At 36.5% G+C, this 22219-nt stretch overlaps 2 protein-coding genes and 1 pseudogene across 4 annotated transcripts in view; all 3 read right to left on the reverse strand.

The window, feature by feature from the left end:
- GMCL1 (germ cell-less 1, spermatogenesis associated) overlaps window positions 1–14922 on the reverse strand; it is a 42184-nt gene extending 27262 nt beyond the window's left edge. The window contains exons 1-7 of one of the 2 annotated variants that reach the window (XM_072937592.1): window positions 14403–14922; window positions 8747–8870; window positions 6828–6924; window positions 5648–5745; window positions 3530–3642; window positions 2494–2559; window positions 626–710 (exon numbers count right to left, since the gene is read on the reverse strand). In XM_072937592.1, coding sequence (XP_072793693.1) covers window positions 626–710; window positions 2494–2559; window positions 3530–3642; window positions 5648–5745; window positions 6828–6924; window positions 8747–8870; window positions 14403–14662 — 843 coding nt within the window. In that variant the 5' untranslated portion in view covers window positions 14663–14922. The remainder of the gene's footprint in view (window positions 1–625; window positions 711–2493; window positions 2560–3529; window positions 3643–5647; window positions 5746–6827; window positions 6925–8746; window positions 8871–14402) is intronic. The other variant, XM_072937593.1, reaches the window with a different exon arrangement.
- Window positions 14923–17502: 2580 nt separating this feature from the next.
- Window positions 17503–22219, reverse strand: part of ANXA4 (annexin A4) — a 66279-nt gene continuing 61562 nt past the window's right edge. For both annotated transcript variants that reach the window (XM_072937594.1, XM_072937595.1), the window contains exon 13: window positions 17503–18602. In XM_072937594.1, the coding sequence (XP_072793695.1) occupies window positions 18543–18602 (60 nt within the window). In that variant the 3' untranslated portion in view covers window positions 17503–18542. The remainder of the gene's footprint in view (window positions 18603–22219) is intronic.
- On the reverse strand, window positions 18648–20128 carry LOC140685854 (cytochrome c oxidase subunit 6C-like; annotated as a pseudogene).

Here is a 22219-nt window from a genome sequence, read left to right on the forward strand (position 1 = left end):
GTGCCAGGGACAAAAGGTTAAAGGTGAACTGATGCAGCGGGAAAGGCAATGGACTAGAACTCACAGACCTGGGATCTGCCTCAAGTGTGCCACTCAGTAACTGCAAGAAGTCTAAGTCTGACCATCTACAGAACAAGAGCAATAGCCAATTTAATTCTTCAGAGAGATGTGAAAATAAATTAAAAATGTTGAAACCTTTCAAAAGGATGAAGTGAAATATATGCCTCAAGTACAAAAGACCTTTAAAAGAGTTTCAACACTTTCTAGAAAAAGCATGTGTGAAAATTTTGTCATAAAGTTATTAATCAGCTAAAGCTCAATTCTGAAAACCATATAAAACTTTTAACATTTCTAATTATGTAAATAACATGTTAACTGTTGGAAAAAAACTCTGGAAAAACGGAAACATATTCCTAGGAAAGAAAAGTATAAAGAATACAATTAAAATCATTCATGATACCAACTCCATAAACATAACGACTTTTTAACATTTTGGCATATTTCCTTTAACGTTTCGTACATCTATAACCATCCCCTTATCACTGGACACTAGCTGTTTCCAGTTTTTCACTATTATAAGCAATGCTGAGGGGATGTCCTTACACATACTACATTACACCAATACCTTTTTAAGGGCTGTGTATACATCCATTTCCACTTGCATCACAAATAAGTTAGATGAACCAATGAGTTGTTTCATGACATTTATACTAGAAAAGATAAAATAGAAGTAGTGAGCTTCTCTGCATGTACCAGCTCAAAGATCCTGGTGGAACTGAAAACTTTAAGTCTTTTTATCAAAAGAAAATGTGGAATTAAAAATTACATCAGTCTTTTTGCCTAGGACAAAGAATCTTGGACCAAAACAAACTATCTGAACACAAAGATACTTTTAATTCAGATAGTCTGCTGTGAAAGGTCTTTTCTTGCACTGACAGGGAAGCAAAGAGCAATGGTCTGCTAACTAATTAAGTTAAAAGCAAGGTCCTAATAAGATCACTTTTAGTATGGTCTGATAAAGTGGAAGCCTTCTTCGTTTCCCTTTCCTCCCCATTTAATGTAAAAAAAAAACCAAACCAAAAAAAACCCCAAAAATGACAAAAAAAACCCCAAAACTTGTCAAAATTCATAGAAAGAGACATATCTTCAAAGCAACCTTTCACGTCTAAGCTTAAGAGGATTGCTTAGTCATAAAACCTCTTTTTATTACTATTAAGGAGAGTAAAATCAAGAAATATTTGTGTTAGTTAAAATTAGAATGCCAATGACATCACTAGCCGTTCTCTCTTCTTTTTTCCTTTTTCTTTCCCTCCTTTAAGCCACGAAGAGGCAGAAGAGCATCTGGGTTCTTAAGATGACCACTATGATTTATCTTCCTTTTGATAAAGCTCAGTAAGAAATTAAAAAAGAGAAAAAAATGTTTCAATGACTTTCAAACTAAACATACTACAGAGCTTTATGCCTTGAGAAATTATTACGTGGTAATTTTTTTGTAGCACAATGCTTCTCAAACTTTTCTGCAAAAGTACCTCTTAAGGGCCAAGGAAAGGAAAGGAAAGGACCCAGAAATCTAGGAGCAAGCTAATCATAAAAATAACACTTATATTAAATTTTCTATTTCATCTTCTAAGTCCAAAGAAACTTGACATCTATTTCACAATATATTTAAACATAAAAATATTTACTTCTTTCCTACCCCTTCCCACATCTCTGAAAAAAAAAAAATCAGTAAAACTGACATCCCAGTAAACTATGCAACGTTAAGCCTTTGGTTTCGTACATTTCCATCAGAACACCACACACCGCCAGGGACATCTGTACCCTTGTCTCAGAAGCCCCACTGTCAAGGAAGTGCAAGTCTCAAAGTGACTGAATAACCTACTGGCCTTTAAAAGTTCATGCCCACCTCAATTTCTCAGACCCATCTCAAATATGTTAGCTCCATTATTACAAATAAGTTCCTTGAGGGCAGAGACCATGACATATGCATCTCTGCTTCCTTCACAGCCCTTAACAGAGTACCTTTCCACATAGTAAACATTCAGGAATTATTTGTTGAAGGAAGGAAGGAATATAAGCAAACTTAGTTCAAAAGGCCCATTTAACTGTGAATTTAATTTCATTAGGCTTATTAACAAAAAGTTTAAAATAATTTCCTCAAACTTAATTTCTCAATGGTAAAAGATGATTTTTAAAATAAACTTTAAGATTCTCTAGGAGCCCAGCAAAAGTGAGGTAACCCTGGAAACTCCACACTTCTACAGCAGAAATGAATTTTTCTATTAAAACTGGTTAAAACAGTAGACATAATATACAGAAACTTGTGTAGCATTTTTTCAGGTCATGGATGTAGTCAAGATACCTTTCATTAAATTGTTCACTTTTTCATAAGTAATATATTTTTGTTTTATACAAAAATGTCTTGCATACTTAAACAAATGAAAAATATTATTTTAGATGATTAACTACAAAGTTATTTAAAATTCAAATTACCTGAGTTCTTTAAAAAGTTCAACATTCTGGTGAGTCATCAAATTGTTTAGAAGCCATTCAAGGCATCTGGAATTAAAACATGGAATTATTACATTATATACCGTATATTTATGATTTATTAAGTAGGACTTACAGCTAAAATAAAAACAATATTAATCTTGCTAGGATATGCTCAAAGTTTTAAATCTAACAACTGGAAATTTAGTATTGTTTTTGTTAGCAGTTAGTAAAGAACGATTCCCTTCATGTTAGTAAGAGCATTTCTAATTAAGAAAACCTCAATTTTTAAGTTTATTTTAAATGGTTTATGAAGGGGTTTACATACTTCTATTACCCTCTTTATAATCTGAAAACGGGGGCTTCAATTCTCAAGAGTTAAAAACACTACCAGTAGTTGCACTGATATACAGTCAGCCCTCGGTATCTGCGGGTTCTGGGTCTGTGGATTCAACCAATCGAGAATTGAAAATATTGGAGAAAAAAAAAAATCCCAGAACGTTCCATAAAGCAAAACTTAAATTTGCTGCGAGTCAGCAACTATTTACATAGCATTTACAATGTATATACAACGTTTTATGTAACAGTCACATTGTATTAGGTATTATAAGTAATGCAGAGACGATTTCAAGTACACAGGAGGATGGTTATTTGCAAGCACCACATCATTCTATATAAGGGACTTGAGCATCCGCAGATTTTGGCATCCACTCGGGTCCTGGAACCAATACCCTGCGGATAATGAGGGGCGACTGTAATGGCTATTATGCCTACTACTTTAAAAAAATTTAATAGAAATGTACTTTTTAGAGTGACCATAGTTTTTATAAGTATGTATATAACCCACCCACTGTCACTTGCAGAGACTACACTTTTGAGGAATTTACTAATTAGTCCACATGTAAACAGGGACCTTCTATAACAAATTCTATTCTTCCTTTCTATTCTTTCTTTTTCATAGCTACGCATTCTCTTAGGAAACCAGGTCAGCCACATTCCCAAAAGTGGGATGAGAGGAAAAACAAGAACGGTAACTCACTTTTTCTTTACAGAATCTAATCCATAGGTCCCTGCTGACGTGTAATAGCCGCATACAGTTTTCACATTAATTGTTTCCTTCATGGTCTCCCCACACTGCTGTATTAAACCATCCTGTAAATATAAATAAGCACTGGAAATGCCCATTTCACATGGGAAAAATTAGCTCTGAATATGTGCTTTTACATATTAAAAAGTAAAAAAAAAAAAAAGGAAGAAAGAAAGAAAAGAAAGAAAACTCATTAAGTGCAGCAAATCTAATTTTTTTTTTATAAGTCCAGTAAAAATACCTAAAAAAATCCAGTAAGTATTCAACTAAATACTTAGAATTGAAAAAGTGGAAGGAGGGGCAAAAACAGTAAGACAGGGATCAATATTACTATTTTCTTTCTTTCTCTGGGGCCTTTGCAAATTTAAGCAGCATTCTGTCTTGTTTTGCCTGTTCTTTTGAAATTAAGACCTCTTTACATAGTCACATGACCATGTGATGTGCTAGGCAAGTAAACAATGCAAAATCATTGGGACGTTTTTATTAAAGTTTAAAATACCTATCAATACCTAAGAAATGCATCTAAAACAAATATATTATTGTTTTAAACTTACATTGAAATTTTAATCTAAAATACTTGTACAGAAGATTTCAAATAACTATTTACTATATGGTAAGAATATTATCATTTTTTACTCAAGTTTTTGAGATACACTCCTCATGCAAGTGTATTACTGTTAAATAGTTAAGTCAAAGATAATGCAGAAAGTGAAATTAGAACAAAACCAAAAAAGGATTAAAAGTTAAAAAATAAGGCATAATTACTGGAAGTAAGTACTGAAAGGATCAAAACATTTTAAAAATCAAATTACTTCAGCCAAGTATATTTAGCAAGCTATTAACTAATACTTCAAATAAATCAGTATACAAATGTCACATAAAAAGAAATTTAACTTTTTTAAATGATCAATACAAAATGTCGACTCCGTTGGGACTTTAAACTTACCTGGTCCTTCTAGACTCCTTCCCTTTCCTTTTAACATCTCATCGGTCACCAAGTCTAGTGGATTATCTCCGCTTAACCACCCCGGTATCCAGTTTTTCCTCTCCACAATTTTTGCTACTGGCCTCATTTAGACTCTCCCTTGGATTACTGCAATAGCTTTTATACTCATCTTTCCTTCAGTTCATCCTTTGCATTGTTCAAAATTCCCTAAAGTACTTATATGTAAAGCCTCAACTTCTTAAAAGGAATAGAGGGACTTTCTTGAACTGGCCTCTGCCTCCCTCCCCCCAGCCCTTCTTATATTCTATGTGAGATCTATGTTCCACTCAGATTCTCCAACCCTCCATTGTTTCATATTTCTAGGTCTTAAGTTTACTGTCTGCAATGTTCCTCCTGTCCCCTTCTTCTCACTTCACAAGATAAATACATTTTCAGTTCTTAAGACTCACCCTCAAACACAGCTTCCTTCTTTGACACCCCCAGGTTAAACCAACCACTTTGTGCAGCCACTGAATCACACAGAAAGTGCATCATCAAACCCTATAACATCAGACAGCTCTTACTTTCCCTTTGGGTCTGTATTATCTACCCTCCCTTCCCCACTCTACACTCCCATTATATTGCGAGCTTCTTGAAGGTGGGGATTATATCATAATTTATTTCTGGATCTCTATGACTAGCTTGACACATTGCTCAATACACTTCTATTGAATAAATAAATTTCTGTCACTCTACCAATAGATTACATACATTTAGATGGCTTATACACAATTATTTCATAAATTAAGAAAACATTTACACAGTTAAGCACTCAATGTTTTCCAAAACCATGAACTAAACAAATTAGTAATTATAAGCCATCTGTTTAATAACATCAAGGGAAGTCATTAATTAACAGAATTCTGAAAATGGACTTAGACAAGTACATTTTACACAAGTATCATGACCCCCCTCTCACTTGTTATAAATTGCTTTTGGTTAAGCATTTTAAATGACTCATCACAAATGGAATACTTATAAATTTCATTTTAAAAATTATAAAAAGCTAAGCTTTCTTATTCTTTTTGGAACAGATAACTTGAAACAAAGCTGTGATCCTTTTTATGAATAATGTGCATACTTACCAATTGCAGCATACAAGCTGCTGCCAAAATGGCAATAACTCGACTAGGTTTTATTAAGACATCATCTCGATACAGTGACCCAAATGCCACCTGCAGTGCTGAAAGCAAAAGTACACAGGTAGAACAAAAGAACAATTATATTGTAAGAATATTACAAAAATAACAATGACTGTCTTCATACACTAAGACATACGTCTAAATCTAGCATGTAATAAAGGGATAAAATCAGTATCACTAACTAAACTGCTAGTAATGGTCATGGACTGATGGTGCTTATTTAATAACAATGTTATACATTTCCTTTTTTCTACCAAATTGCGCTAGGTTCTTCCATAGCTAATCTTGATTAAAGTTAGTGGTCAGAATCAAGACACCTTTGGAAAAAGTGTTATAAAGACATCCCTGAGTAGACCAGTCACTCAGCACAAGTACACAGACCCAACGATGCTCTCCACCCTGGTGCTTTCAGTGCTCCACCACTGGGGAGTGCGGAGCAGCCCGTCCCTGCTCACGCTCCCCCAGACGCCTAGTTAAGCCTGTCCATCCTTTTCTCTACTGCCACTCTCATGCATGTCCTGCAGGATTTGCTTTATAAATACTCTTTTCTCTCTGCCCAAGATGTGAGTACTGGGTATCCCCACTTGAGCTATTAAAGAGGAGCAGGAGCACTGGAGTAGGAGACCTACAGTCTGATCGAGGCTCACTGAACTGCTCTGAGACCTAAAATAAGTTACCTCAATCCCCTGGGCCTCAGCTTCCTCATCTAAGGACCCTTATAGTTCTAAAACAATGCTGCCTACATGATTCATACACTTGTTCCCAGAAAAGGTCTTCATATATAGGGAACAATCAATGAATACTGTTTACTGCCTTTTCTATATAGTTGAAGTAAATGATCATTCTTTTTCTTCCTTCACTCTACATCCTTCATATGCCAGGCAGCTATATTTATAAATGTAAACAGACTGATAAGGCCCACGTGACTAAATACGACTATAGACAGGTGGAACACAACTGATAAACTATGGAGTAAATTAAAATAAAGCTGTCACCTTGGGGTGTTAAATGGAGCTTTTTTCTAGTCTACAAGGTTAGAAGAAAAAATATTTATTTTCTACCAAAAGAATAAAAAGATTATGTTTTTATGATTTTTGCATAAAAATATTATGGTGGTGGTTACCTTCTATGTCAATATTCTGGTCAGGAATCTCCAATTCAATAATATTCATGCTGGATTCTTTCCAAGAACCACTGAACATACTAGAAAAGTAGCCAGACTTAAAAAAAACAAACAAACAAACACAAATTATTTTCCCATTTCTAACTCTAAGCAACTATTCTATCAAAGCTAATCCATATTATTTCAAGAGAAAAAGAACTGCCACATCTGTCTACAGGAGAAAAGAAATTAAGATAAGGACATTTAATAGTTTATCAAAATACTTTGTTTAATTTAATGAAATTTAATAATTTAATGAAAATTAAACCAAATTCTCATTGTACTATCTGAATTGAATTCCTGTGTTACTATTTGAACCTCATTAGCTTTTTACCCAGTTGAAACAATTTCTGAGTATATTACATGTATATGTTTTCCTTTTCAATGACATTCTAAATTCAAGCCTAAAAATTATGTCATATATTTAAGAATCTCTCATAAACATATGACAATACACAAGGTGGATGCATAATAATGAATTGAGGAAAAGAAGGGAAAACTACAAGCCCTCAAACTGTTGAGTCTTTATGTCAGTGGCTGTGAAGGGTCCAGACTGCTCCCAACTCAACACTAATAGGATGATCATCAAGAAATTAGGGAAAATCCAAAGTTTAGCTTTATCTAATTAGAAAATTCCAGAATGAGTTGGAAAAGATACCAGAATGGATGAAGTCTTACCTTCTCGATACCATCTCTCATAATTAGAATTACTTTGGAATGGATCAAATACTAACTATTGATTTTAAAAAATTTACTGAGTACATAGTATATTTAAGGCACTGTGAATATAGCAGAAAACAAAACAAATGCTATTTCTGTCCTCAGGGGACTTGATTTTAGCATGAGGTTTGCACTATGACCAATTCAGCTTCTCTTGGGAGGGAAAGCCTTAACAGAGGCATTTTCATCCTTAAATTCACAAAATTGCTTTTGAAGATCAAAAAGAAAGATACGGACCATGTCTTCAAGTTGAGACCAATATTCTGATAATAGTCTCTGGGCTATGTATTTCAAGCCAAAGTAAATTTGTTCAAAAAATATTAAATAAAAAACATGATTAAAATGTAAGAGAAAAAAATTCCTTTCAAGTGTTTCTACAGAAAAATCTTATACCATACAAGTAGTTACTGTCATACTGTGAAGAAGAGAGGAAAACTATAAGATCCATAGGAAAAAACTGAATTGCTCACTGTTCTATTCCCACTGCCTAGAACAATGACTTGAAAAAAGAATACACAGATTTGAGGAAAGAAGAAATGAATAAAATATTTGAGCCATTAGAACAATATTTTCTTCTATTTTGAAAGCTTTGGATCTTTTTAAAATGGGGTGGCAATGGTATTTTCACAAACATCAAATAGGTATATCAGCTAAATGACTTAGTCCATATACTTTTTTGGTTTTGTCTTTAACTGCATTTTCTGGGAGAGACAGAAGAGTAAGTGTCAAGAATTTCCATTTACATTCAATCTTAACTACAAAGCAACATTTCAGCTGTATTTATCCAACTGAAATAATCATGTGCAAAACAAACAAATTCAGCAATCCTAACTTTAACGTTAAATGGTTTTACCCCAACTTTTTCCCTTTTTGTCCACAGATGACACCAAAATAATTACCCTACTGTACTAATGGCAAAAAGGTATTTCTAGTCTGGAAGGATAATAAAAATTCAAAATCTGTTTTCTAGATCAAACACTAACAATGTTCACCATATTTCTTACAAAACAAGACTTTTCATCAGATGATAAGACTTAACACAACTACTGTTCAGGCAAAAGATTACTCTGAAATGCTATGAGAAAGAACAAGAGTCGTATGAGTTTGAGTTGTTTTAAGTGACTACCTTGGTTACTCAAATAGAAAAATAAAATACTTACTTGGCATAAATATATTTTGTGTAAACTCCACTCTTCCCCTAGAGCACAAATCTTAATGTCACTGTTTTCACCATTTAAAAATAATGTTTGATAAATATATTTGGAAGTACTCTTCAATTTTTTCCTGTTAAGAGAAATGCAAAACATTACATATGTGTAAAACTGAATGTTTTACTGATTCTGCATATAACTCAAAATATTCCTGGTGCTCAATTTCTATTAAATAGGACCAATCTGCCCATTGTGTAAAAAGATAAAGGGATATTATATATTCAAATGTCTGCTCATGAAATAATAGTGCTTATCTCTAGGGCACTCTATTCCCAAGAAGGGGAACAGGAGATAGATGGGGGCAGAATGGGAGGGAGACCTTTCACTACATACCTTTTTATAATTTCTAATTTTTGAACTAAAATGAATTACCTATTCAATAAAGAAAAGTCAGCATGATGAGTTTTGCTTATTTCCTTATCAGCACGACCGAGAACGTCTATACAGTTGCGGTAATAGCGTTACGCAACTACAAAATGAAGAATAAACATTTCACCTACCCAGGGCATGCTTAGCATGCACAAGGTCCTGGGTTCAATCCCCAGTACCTCCCCTAAAAATAAATAAACACATAAATAAATAGACCTAATTACCTCCTCCACCACCCTGCCAAAAAATAAAATACTAAAAAAAATGTTTTCACCTACCCAAGTAATTTAAAAAATAATTAATATTTAATCTTATTTTATTACCAAACTAGTCTTAAATCCTTAAAATTCCCCACCCCCTACCCCTTGGACAAATGGTCTGCAGCCTTGGACAAATTATTTCCAAAACTATGCTCAGTGGCAAAGTGTCTTGGCGGCCACCAGGGAAAACTGAGGAGTGAACTCTGGGCATCCCACCTAACTTCAACCAGAGCAGCATCATATATTGTATTTGTAAACATCATGGGTTTGTGCATAAGATTTAATTTAAAGGCCTAGTTGTAGGTTTTTGTTTTTTTTTTTTTTTAAGACTGACAATCATTGCTCAAGATGGTCCAGTAAGCAAGAAAAACCCTAGGTAGAGGCTGATCAGTATCTTTTATATTCCTGACAGCTTTCCTGGTAATTAAAAATTTCGGATTTTAAAAAAAATGAAGTAGTTGTTTCAGATAGTATCTTGAATTAGCGTATTTGGCACCTCTTCCCAACAGGCAGTAAAAAGTGCACGTGCTCTGGTGGTGGACAGACTTGGGTTTGAGCATCAGCTCCACCACAGCTCAGTTACCTTAGGTGTGAAAAGAGGACACTGACAATATCCACTTCACTGGGTCATGAAATACATGAGACAGTGTAGTTTCCAGTTCCTGACAGCACTTTCCTCAAATTACATTAAAAGGTTAAAAGTATAGAAAGTAATAAATTCATAACAAGAAAAAGGTTGGGGTGAGCTTATTACATGATAAGAGAATTTCATGGATCTGGAAGTTAGAAAATAAACTGGAATGGAAAAGAGCAGTGAAAGCCACAGCCCACAATATATCATGAGGGTCTACGTTGGAGGCTGAAGCTCACCTGCCCTTCAGAACCCCCAGGGGGACGGGGGCGGGGCAGTTGGGAGGATGAGGTCTCAAGGGAAATAGAAGGCGGAAGTGAGAAGTGAGGCAGCAAATGGGGAAATTTGTTCTCTTAATGGCCTCCTCCACTCTGTGAACACAGAGTACAGACAGAGTACAGATAACTCAGGCAAACAGATCCAAGGTTTTTCTAGAAGGAGAAAGAAAAACTTTATCAGGAAGCTCTAAGATTTTGGTGTAGGTGTTGGCCCCCCAGACAAAGCAATCCTCATTCTGGCATTTGAGGAATCTGCAGCCTGTTAGCTTCCAACCTATTCACCCTAAATCATGGTTCCCAAACTGTGTGCCACAGCACCTGGAGCATCACAGTGAACTCAGGGGGAGATGTGGAATATTCTAAATTTCAAGGAAACAGCAACATTTTCCAGATACCATGCAATCTATACCATTGAGATGTTTGGATCTAACTATGAGATTTCTCTAGGACCAGAGGTCCCGTGAAAAAAATTACCAAGACACTAAGGCACTGATTACTAAGACATTGTGAAAGCTTGGGAATCCCTGCTCTAAAACACAGCATATCACATCCACATCCAGCTTAGTAGTCAGTCTTCCTTCTTAAAGGGGAGGCCTAGTAGAAATAGATCTCTTTACTCAACACATACACACACACACACACACACACACACACACACACACACACACACACCCAGTTACTCATTCTAAAGCAGACAACCAAGGCTCTCCTGACATGAGGAAAATTAGAGGCATTAAAGACTATTTTTAAAGAGAGAGAAATTGGCAACAGAAAAAACATAATTCAGGGAAAAGAACCTAAAAAACCCCAAACACTCTAATTAGTACATCCAGAGAGTTGAGATTATTACATTTATAAGATAGGATGCTATGATAAAGGATTACTCAGAACACGGGGGGGAAAAAAGCTCTCAGGAACCAAAAACACGGTTGCTGAAATTAAAAAGCCAAAAAAAAAAAAAAAGGAAAAAAAGAACTAGAAAGAAATTTCACAGAACATAAAGACCTAGAAAGGAAAAAAAGAGAAAGAGGTACAAACTAAGAAATCCAAAATCCAGTTAAGAGGGGTCTAAGAAAGAGAAAACAGAGATAACACCAAATATCATGGCCATTAAAAGACCTACATTAAGCACATTCACGTTAAATTCCAAAATACCAAAGAAAAAATTCCGAAAGCTTCAGAGAGGAAAAAAGGTCACCTAAAAAGAGACGAGAATTAGACCAGCATCATCAACGTGGTAGCCAGGAGACAATGAGGTAATACCATCAAAGACATCAGAAGTTATTTTAGATTAGATTTCTATACCTAATCAAAAGATGACTAAAGTGAGAGACTAAATTTACATGTAGATAAACATGAATTACCTTCTTTTGCACCTTTCTTGGGAAAATATTTGAGTATGTAATCCCCTTAAATGAGTTCTAAAAGGAAAAGCCACAGGCTACAGAAAACAGTGGATTCATTCCTAGAGATGGGGTTAAAGTAAGCCCCAGGATAAGGGTAGACCTAGAGAGCAATGGGTCCAGATTGGAACAGGAGGATGGAGGGACCCAGGAAGATGGAGGGGCCCAGGAGGGATGTCTTGGGTCTAGAGAAGGAGGACTCCACACAAGTGTGTTTGGAAAGATAGGAAAATCTGAAGATATGAAGGAATATTATTTTTTTGTCAATGGCGGGGTTATGAGGGAAGGCAGTCAGAAAATCCAGGAAAATAAAAAAGCAAAACAAAGAAAGGCATTGTTCAAACAAAAACAAGGCCAGACTTATATATTACTTGATGGAATGTAAGAAAAAGATTCCATTTAATTATGAGGTTAGAAAACTTCTCTCAAGAGGAAAACAAGGGGTTGTGACACTGGACCCACGAAGTATGATTTATAATCCTAGAGTACCGCTTGACTCGGCAGTGAACAGTATTTACAAAGCTCTAACAACAAATAACTGTTTACTGGATTTCAATTTTTAGAGTCAATCTCTGGACAAAACATGCAAGTTCTGGTTGCTGAACAACTGAGTTTTAAGTGTTACTAATGTAAAAGTAAAACATGCACTGGAAAAACGGTATTAGGTGGAAAGAGGGCTTGGAAGCCAAAGTTTTTCAAGGAGTAGCTGGAAACGCACACCAGACAACCTCAGGAAGCACATTAGTGCCAACACACAAAATTCTTGGTCTTATACCTTTTTCTTATAACTTTCATCCATGCTGAGGTGAATGAACTAGGCACCTTCCATTGATACAACATATACTAGATTCTGATGCATTTTCGAATAAAGATCTGCTTTAAAGACTTTCCATTCCACTCCACTCATATAGTTCAGAAGTTAGCAAATTTTTTTCTGCAAAGGTCTAGACAGTAAGTATTTTCAGCTTCATGGGCCAGACAGCCTCTAAGCAAGTTCTATTGGCATGACAGAGGCAGTTTTTTGCTTGCCAGACTCAGCCTACCGCATCTCAGCAAACTTCTCTACCACCTAGTGGGCTACAGCCACAATGCCTCCAGCATTTGAGTCTCAGCTTGGGAAAGGCGGCCCTATTGCACATTTGTTCCTTTCTTGGGTGTTCTGTTTCAGCCCTAGAAGTAGTGACTGCCCTTATGTCCTCTATTCCTGTATATTTCAGAGATCTCTTTACCTTAGTAACTTACCTTTAACAATCACTGGTTACTTGTTAATACGATTATATCTTTATAGTTTTCCCTATCAAATTACTGTATGATTTCTCTCTTTCAAATGGACACTGACATATATATTTATATAACGACATTAAATATAAGTGGTCTAAATACCAATTAAAAGGCAGAGATTATACTACTGGGTTTTTAATAAGATTCAACTAAATGCTGTCTACAAGATACCTATTTTAAAGACAGATGAAAAGGGAAAGAATGGAAAATGATACACCATTTAAACATTTATCAAAAGAAAGTGGTAGTGATTATATTACTAGGGATGTAAATATCTTTACATTTTGTAAAGATAAGGGAAGCCAATTCGTCAAGGCGACATAATATTCAGTGAGTGCTTCCACACCAGGCACTGTGCATTGTATGCATTCTAATACTTCTCAAGCCCTATAAGGCAAGTATTAGTATCCCCCTATTACTTCCGAGGAAATAAGGCTATTAAGTGCAAAATACACATACTCGGAATCTGAACTCTTAAAACTATACTATACTAATTCTCCAAAAGGTAACTGAACAATTTGACAGTGGGGATCCATTTTTGTAAATAAATACGAGCATTCAGACTTAAAACTGTATGAAAAAATGTATAAACCCAACTGTTAACAGAGTTATCTACAATACTCATTTTATAATAAATATGTAACACGTGTAGCATGAAATTTTATAATCTTTTGAAGTTTCATTAAAAAATTACATCCATGTGACCCACTGATGACCTTTTAAAAAAAAGAGCAACTAGACTGTTTATGTGAAAATATATTTTACTTATAAACTACAACCTAGTTAACAAGTAAATATTCTGTTTTCCAACTCTTCTAAAAAGGGCTAGCAAGTATCCATGGTCAACGACTACGAGTACTAGAGACGTTGTCAAATGTACACACTATTGATGAATTTCACCTTTACAGTTAAGAACTCCTGCACGTAATCACTTCCCCTCCACTGTGTGGATGACAATTGAGGTGCTCATTTCAGAGACTAAATTTACGTGTCTTGTACTATTCAAGGCAGCCGGATGCAAAAGAGCTTATTTTCCTGCCACCACTCAGGACCGAGGTGTATCACGGAAGGCCAGCTGGCCCCGCCTAAGGTTTAATGAGGCGCAAGCTCCGGCTTGGCGTTTCTGTCTCATCTTGGGGCTGTCACACCACCCTGGCAGCGTCTGTGGTTTACAATCCAGAACATGAGCATCTCCCCAGGTGCTCCCGATCCGCCCTGGCTGGGACCGGCTCCCTCTTTTACAAGGGCACACGCCCGCTCTTCCCAGGCTGGGGGGCGCCGCAGCCCTCGAAGCGCACCGGGCGCCGGGCTCATCTCCAGGCCCGGCCGCAGGAGCCGCCCAACAGGTGCGGGCGCCGGCAGCGCGGGCGTCCCCACACGTACCTTCGAGGGGTGTTGAGGAGCCGCTGCTGCTCGTCCCCTTCCTCCTCATCCTCGTCTGTCTCGGAGTCGGGGTGACAGTAGCAGAAGGCCCCGCTGCTCCGCTTGCGCTTGCGACTGCCCGGACAGTAACAGAAGCCGTGGCCGGCCGCGTCGCCGCCCGCCTCCGGCCTCCGGGGCGAGCTCCCCGCCGCAGAACCCGGCTCCTGCTGGGCTTGGGCTCGCCCCGGGTGGCGCAGCACCCGGCTGCTCAGCGAGCCCATGGGTCACGGCTCCCCGGGACTTCAGGGAGCGCACCTTAAGGAGCCCAACCGAGACGGTCTCCTGCCATGGCCCGGCCGCCGCCGCCGCCGGCCTCCACGTAGCCCGGGGGTGCCTATACCGCCACCTTCTCACGCGCAGCCCCGACCGTTGCAGAGAACGCTACCGCCTCCATCCTCCGCCCCGCCCGCCGCGTCTGGCAGCGCCGCGCGCTTCGACTGCAGGACTTCACCCCCTCGGTTTCGCAACAAAGCGCGGACCGGAGGGCGCTTGCGCGCGGCGAGCCTCCGGAAGGGGCGGGGAAAGGCTCGAGGGCGTCGCGGGTGGAGCCTGCACAGAACAGGATGCGCGGGGCGGGAGCGAGGGCGGGGGCGGGCGTGTGCAGACCGGCGCTTTCTACCGCGAGGTCGGCAGGGCTGTCACAAAATCCCGAGTTGGGGGTGCCGACCTAGCTTTTAGGATTGCTTCATACACGTCTTTGTGTTAGCAAGACCAGCCATTCCACCTCATTCTTTCTTTCTGCAAAGGTTCCTTGACCTCCATATGTCTACTGGGCCCTATGATAGGCAAGGGGCAACAAAGACATAGCTGTTTGGGGTCTTCTTTGGAGGAACTCACCACATGCTAGGGTCACGCCCTACACAAGCTTTCCAAGCGACGAGGACCTAGAATGTGGAGGTTTGCCAGGCCCTTGGTTTCTTAAACATCACCTCTCTGCTGACCTAGGCTGATTATGGCAAGCCTTCCCCGGACTCCTTTCCTTCCCTCCCAGTGGCAGTGGGACGTCTGAATAGGGTCTGCACCAGGACTGTCACGGCTTAAAGTGCCTTCTGGAGGATCAAGCAAAATTTATAGGTGTCTGAACAAAAAACTACAGGTGTATGCCTGAAGTATGCAGCCACTACTATGGACCCTGGACAGTCTTCTTTCATTCCCTGACTCCCTTGTGCTACCTTTTGGAGAAAATGTTTATAATGAAAATATTTACAATGAAATACCACAAACAATATTTATAATGAGTAACTCAAATAGAGTAATATGATAAATACCTATGGTCCCACCACAAGTATAAGTTGAATTTTAGTAAAAACTTAAACTTATTTAAATGTATTATGCTTGCTTTGATTCATTCTTTTAAATAGAACAATACAGATAGGCAGAAGCTCCCTCTTAGAATCTGTCTTTCTCTCTCTACTGGAGTGAGCATTATCCTCAGGTTGGGGTTTACCGTTATTCCCGTGCGTGTTCTTTTTATTTTTTAATTATTAAAAAAATTTTTTGAGGGGGGTAATTAGGTTATTTATCTTTAATGGAAGTACTGGGGGTTGAACCCAGGACTTCGTGCATGCTGAGCATGTGCTCTACCACTGAGCTATACCCTCTGCCCAACTCATGCATGTTCTTATAAATGTATCCATAGCCATGTATTTTCTTTTGCAGGTTGAGACATGTAATTAAATGGAGCCATACTATACCTATCATGCTACACCTTTCTTCTCTTTCAAAATTATACTTTAGGGACTTAATCAATTGACAAATCTCTAGTTTTTTCACTGCTCATTGTGTGACTAACCCAAATTCCTTCAGTGAGGGAATTAGGTTGTTTCTACTTTAATGTTTTTACAGAGCAGCAATGAACACCGTGTGCAAGAGATTCACCAAATAGATCCCCAGGAGTGAATTTGCTGGGAACTTTTCAGCTTTATTATCTGCTGCCAAATTGCTCTCTGAAATGATTGCACCAATTTATACTCCCATCAGCAGTATATGTAGTTTGCGGGTCCTGGTGGACTTGGAGAAATCTGAACTGGGAGAGGCTGGCTGAGGCAGCCTGTCGGGGGTGGGGGGTGTCTGTCTGGAAGCCTAGTTGGAGAAAGAAGAGAAGCCCATCACATCCCCTTCCCCAAATGCCAGCTTCCTGCTGGCAACAGGCCAGAGCTGAATGAGGGGAGAGGCCTCAACTGTAAATGAAGTTTGGAATTTTGACTGAAAATACTAATTACAGAAATGACATTGTTTTATTACCTGCACAGGAGGACTTTTTAAAACCTAAGAATGACCAGAAAAGTCACGACCCCATCCTCTATCTGAATTTTTATCTAAAGACAGGAGAACTGGACCCAATGAATAAATGTAAAGGGACAGTGGAAGAAAAAACAGTTGCTTCATAATTACATTCAGAAGTCATGCTTGTTCAATAGAACAATCATTCCTGCAGGGTGGCTTTATCCTACTCTCTAGAAAGCTTCCTGACAACATGCAACGTGTTTGAAAATTTTGGCTAAATCATGTGTAATTTAAAGATAAGATTAACAAAAATTTGTAATGCTTCCAAAGCCAAATAAAGTTGATTTGGAGATTCCATGCTCTTCTCGGTAGGTACTGAAGCAGCAGTACTGTTACCTATTATTAACTGGAATAACTAAGGATTCATGTACATAGCTTTCATGAGTAGCTCAAGCACTTGTAATAGGCAAATAGAAAGAAACTGAAAAAACAAATCCTTGTATTTCACCCATCAAAATACAGCAGATATTACAGAATGAACAAAGAAGACAAATATTCTTATTTAATATCAATGCTCTACTTAGTAGAACAGAGAGCATCACTCATTTCTAGAGAAATTAAATATACTATTTTACATCATTAAGTAGTGTTTGGTAAATTGTGAAGATTCATTTTACAGCACTGGGGTATATAAGGCTAAATATGTTATTTTTTTCTTAATGTACTTCCCAATAGAAACTGAGTAACACAAATCGTTAAAAAATATCTCCTTTCAAGGTCCAGGATGAAAAAAACTCACAAGTGGAGAAGTCAGTCAGAGAAAGAATATACCTCATTTGAAAGAAACCGTGTTTTATTAAAATTATTTTCCATGTTGTATACAAACTGAATTTTTAAATTAAATCCAATACACCTTTACAATAATTCTAAAGTTGAAAGGCACAGTGCCTATGTAAATTACTACCAATCAACAAAATTGAAAATGACTTAAAAAATTATTTTGAGCACAAAAAATTTCAGTAAAAAGTAAATTCAGAGCACTACACCATCACCAGAATATGTAATTTGACACAATTTTTTCACATTCATCTTCAAGTTAGATTAAGGCCATTACTCTCATTTTATTGTTTGTTATTATTATTATTAACCATAACATTGTGGAATGTTTAGCATTCACGTTTGGTAGGCAGACGTATATGATCTGTATAACCACACTTTGAATTTAATTTGCTCAGACAAGTTGGGGAGTTTGGTATACTTCGACCTGGAGAGACTAAGTGGTTTTAGCATAAGACGTGATGGAGGAAGTCTCCCCTGCCAAGCTTAGTAAAGATCAACTGACACTTTAGACAAAAACCTAAACAAAGGAGATTTGTGCATGCTTTCAAACTACGAGTATGTAAAATAGCAAGTTGGATAGACGGTCTTACTAACTAGATGCTCACAATTTCACATCAAGAAATTATTAGCGTCTCTAAAAACAGAATTAGGGAGGAAAAGTGACTTTAGAACAGGCTTCTAGTCTTCCACTTCAATAGTTTTCATCAAAAAGAAAACATGAAATAATTTGATATATTCCAATTTCGGTGATACACAAACGAGGAAGAGATCTGTTAAAAACATGGAATACATTTTAATTTCTAATTTTAAATCTCCTTTTAGGTTTTATAAGCTTTGAAATGCAAGTGGATCTTTAAAGCATCATAATGAGTAATTATAGATGAATAATAATACAGTTTATACCCTAGGAGGCGTCTGTAGGCGTTTTAACTGGAAATAAGTATTCTGAGATAATGCTAATAGCAGTGTAGAAAAATGAACTCAAAAAAAAAATTCAAAGTGTAGGGAATCCTCCTATCCTTTCTGGATTTTATTTTAATCATCTCCTCCACAGAGAATGAGCAGTACCTTCCTGTAGTCTCCAGATGTGTCACCCTGGGGGCAAAGAAAGCAAAGTTATGGTCAGACAAATGGGTTTTAAAATAGAACACACAGCTCAAGGTCATCTAGGTTAACTCCTTCAATCTTGGCTGGATTCTGCATTTAAAAAAAATGACATTTGTTATTTTTTGTTACAAAAAGAACACCTGTTCAATGTAGGAAATAAAGACATAAAAGAAGAATGTAAAAATCATCCCTAATTCGAACATTTAGAGATTACTATTCCTCACATTTTGGTTTTTGCACAGCCTTCCAGACTTTTTTCTATGCATACAGATGCCTGTGAGAACAGCACTCTTCTGTATTCTGCTCTTTTAAATTAATATGGCCTATTTCCCTATTTTAATTTATTAAATATTTCTCTATAACACCATTCTTCAATGGTTACAAGTATTCCATTGTACATAGATAAAATAAGTTTTTGATCACTGCTCCCCACTGGGTATTTATGCTGTTTCCAATTTTTCACTATTATTAAAACACTGCTGCAATAAGCATATTATAAATTTTTGTGCATTTTCTTAATGGTTTATTCAGGATATGTTTTCATAAAATGGGAGTGACCAGATTAATGATCATGCATTTTCTTTAATATGGGTTGCAAAATAGTCCTCCTGAAAGGTGCTATAATTTCTTTTCTTTTTTTTTTATTTGTTAATTGTTTATTGATCAAGAGAAACTACTGCTTAACCCAGATATTCATAGTTCATAGTTTTATAGTTCAGGAACGCAGGTAAAGGATAAACTCAGCCCAAAGAAATTCTTTCCATTCCAAGATCACTTTGCACTCTGAAAGATACCAGCCTTCCTCATCTCCTCAAAATCTTTCATGGAATCATAATTTCTATAGAAATCTGCACATGCCTTCTTCCTTGGTGCAGCCACATCAAACTTACAGAAGCTGCATCTCCCAGGGATAAAACAAACGCTCCAACAATACAAAATCTCAGACGCTTGGCCAGAAGGTCTCGTATCTGAGGCTTCATCAAAGCACTGGAAGTCATGGTAGTTACTCTCCTTGAGAGCTCATCAATGTTCTTCTATGATTTCTACATAGACTTTTTCATGGTCTAATTTATAGATCAGTTTTTGTTGGAGCTTCAGGGGGCACTAGAAAAGATGGAAGTCTATCTATAGGATTCAAAGTTTAATGTATGTCGACTAAAATCCGTCTTAATACATCCTTGTTTATACTTTGCCTCAGTGATCTGCCAAAGGCTAAGGATGCGGTGTTAAAATCTATCTAGCATAGTATTTCCAACGTCTTCTTCTGGAACCTCAAGTTTCTTATTTACATATTTGAATACAATACTATTTGGCATCTAAAGTTTTGTGACAATATAACCTTTGTTGTGAATCATTGCTTTTACCAACATAGAGTGATCCACTGCTTCCTGTTTAATGCTTTATCTCCTTAAATTATTCTTTTTACTTATAGGATAGCCCCTGTTTTCTTCTTTTTATTTGTTCTTCTTTTTATTTATTTCTCCTTTTTATTTATTTATTTCAAATGTCCTTTTCTCCGGCCTTTTTTTTTTTTTTAAAGCTTTTTACATATCACTGTATCTCATCTGCTCCTTACAAACACCATGGAGTAGGATTTTGTATTTTAACCTAGTCTAAGAGCTTATTTATTATTATGACTTACATTTTTATCTTATTTCTGTCTTTTTTCTATTATTTACATATTTTATATTTCTAATTCTGTTCCTTTTGACAATTGTATTGAATGGGCAATGTATTCTTCCCTTGATCTTAGCCAAAAGGCCGAGAAGCGACGGCAATGTTGTCTTTATCTTTAATGTTTTCCAGTGTGAGTGTGTGTGTGACTGTGTTTATATATATAAATATATAATATAAATATATTTATTGTGATGTTTCTCCAAGCCAATCAATATTTTTGTACCCCATCATTTTAGTGTCTGTATAGTATTATTACATTATATAAATTTTCCATAATTTATTTGAGTCATCTCCTAATGGTTAATAAAAATAAAGATAATACATAATAAATTATATAATATAAATATATACCATATTATTTATGCAAATATAAATAATATAAAATAATATAAATAATGCTATGATGAAAATATATTTAGGGTACTTTTTCACATTTCATCAAAAGATTTTGTTCAAATCTTTCATTGATATTTTTATTATGGTAAAATACACATATATATATATATGAAATGAAATTTGCTATTTTAACCATTTTTAAGTGTATAATTCAGTGGCATTCATGACATTCACATTGTTGTATAACCATCATCATTGTCTATTTCCAAAACCCTTTCATAACCCCAAACAGAAACTATTATAACCACTAAGCAATAACTTTCCATTCCCTTCTTCCTCCAGCTCCTGGTAATCTCCAATCTACCTTGTGTCTCTATGAATTTGCCTATTCTAAATGTTTCATGTAAGTAGAATCATACAGTATTTGTCCTTTTGTGTCTGGTTTATTTCACTTAGCATGTTTCCAAAGTTCATCCATGTATGAGAAACTTCATTCATTTTCACTACATTTTGTTTATCTGGTCATCTGTTAATGGACCCTTAGGTTATTTCCACCTTTTGACTATTATGAATAATGTTTTCATTGCTGTACAAGTATGTATTTAAGTCCTCATTTTCATTTCTTTTGAGTATATGCCTGGGCGTATAATTGCTGGGTCATATGGTAAGTCTATGTTTAACTTTCTGAGGAGGCGCCAAACCATTTTCCACAGTGGCTGCACCATTTTACACTCACACCAGAAATACATGCGGTTCCAATTTTGCCACATCCTCACCAACATTTGTTATTTTCCATTTTTAAAAAATTATTGCCATCTAAGTAGGTATGAAGTAGTATCTCACTGTGGTTTTGGTAACAATGTTGAGCACTTTCCATGTGATTGTTGACTTGTATATCTTCCTTGGAGAAATGTCTATTCAAATCCTTTGTCATTTTTTAATTGGGTTGTTTGTCTTTTTGTTATTGAGTTGTAGAGGTTCTTCATATATTCTGGATAGTAAACCCTTATCAGATATGATCTGCAAATATTTTCTTCCATTCTGTGGATTAGTGCACTTTCATCTCATTACTTTCCCTTAAGAAATTCTTAAACGTGTAAACAGCTAAATAAGAGGTATGGTATATTTTTCAAACATTGATTGCCAAGTTGCCTTCTGGAAAGGTTAGACCAGTTTACAGTCCTTCCATAAGAGATGGCGAATTTTCCCAAGACTTTCTCAATGCTGCTTATGATCTCTTTAAACTCTGTTAAGGTATTAGGTGAAAAGTGATTTGTTTTTATTTGCAATGCACTGTATATTAATGAGATTAAACATTCTACGTACTTATTGTCCATTTGTATTTCATCTTTCATGAAACTCATGGTTTTTTTTTTTGTCCAGCTTTCTTTTTGGATTTTTCTCCTTTTTCTCAGTAACTTTTAGATGTTCTTTATATAGGAATATTAATCATGCATTATATGTTACAGATATATTTTCCCATAGCTTCATTTATGGTCATCCTTGAATCTTAAAACTGTTTTACTTATAGCTAGCCATATTTCAGCTCTGCAAAATAAAGTGACCTCACACATTACACAGCAACAGAAACA

Source organism: Vicugna pacos, chromosome 15 (assembly GCF_048564905.1).
Source record: "Vicugna pacos chromosome 15, VicPac4, whole genome shotgun sequence".
In the NCBI taxonomy this organism is placed as follows: domain Eukaryota; kingdom Metazoa; phylum Chordata; class Mammalia; order Artiodactyla; family Camelidae; genus Vicugna; species Vicugna pacos.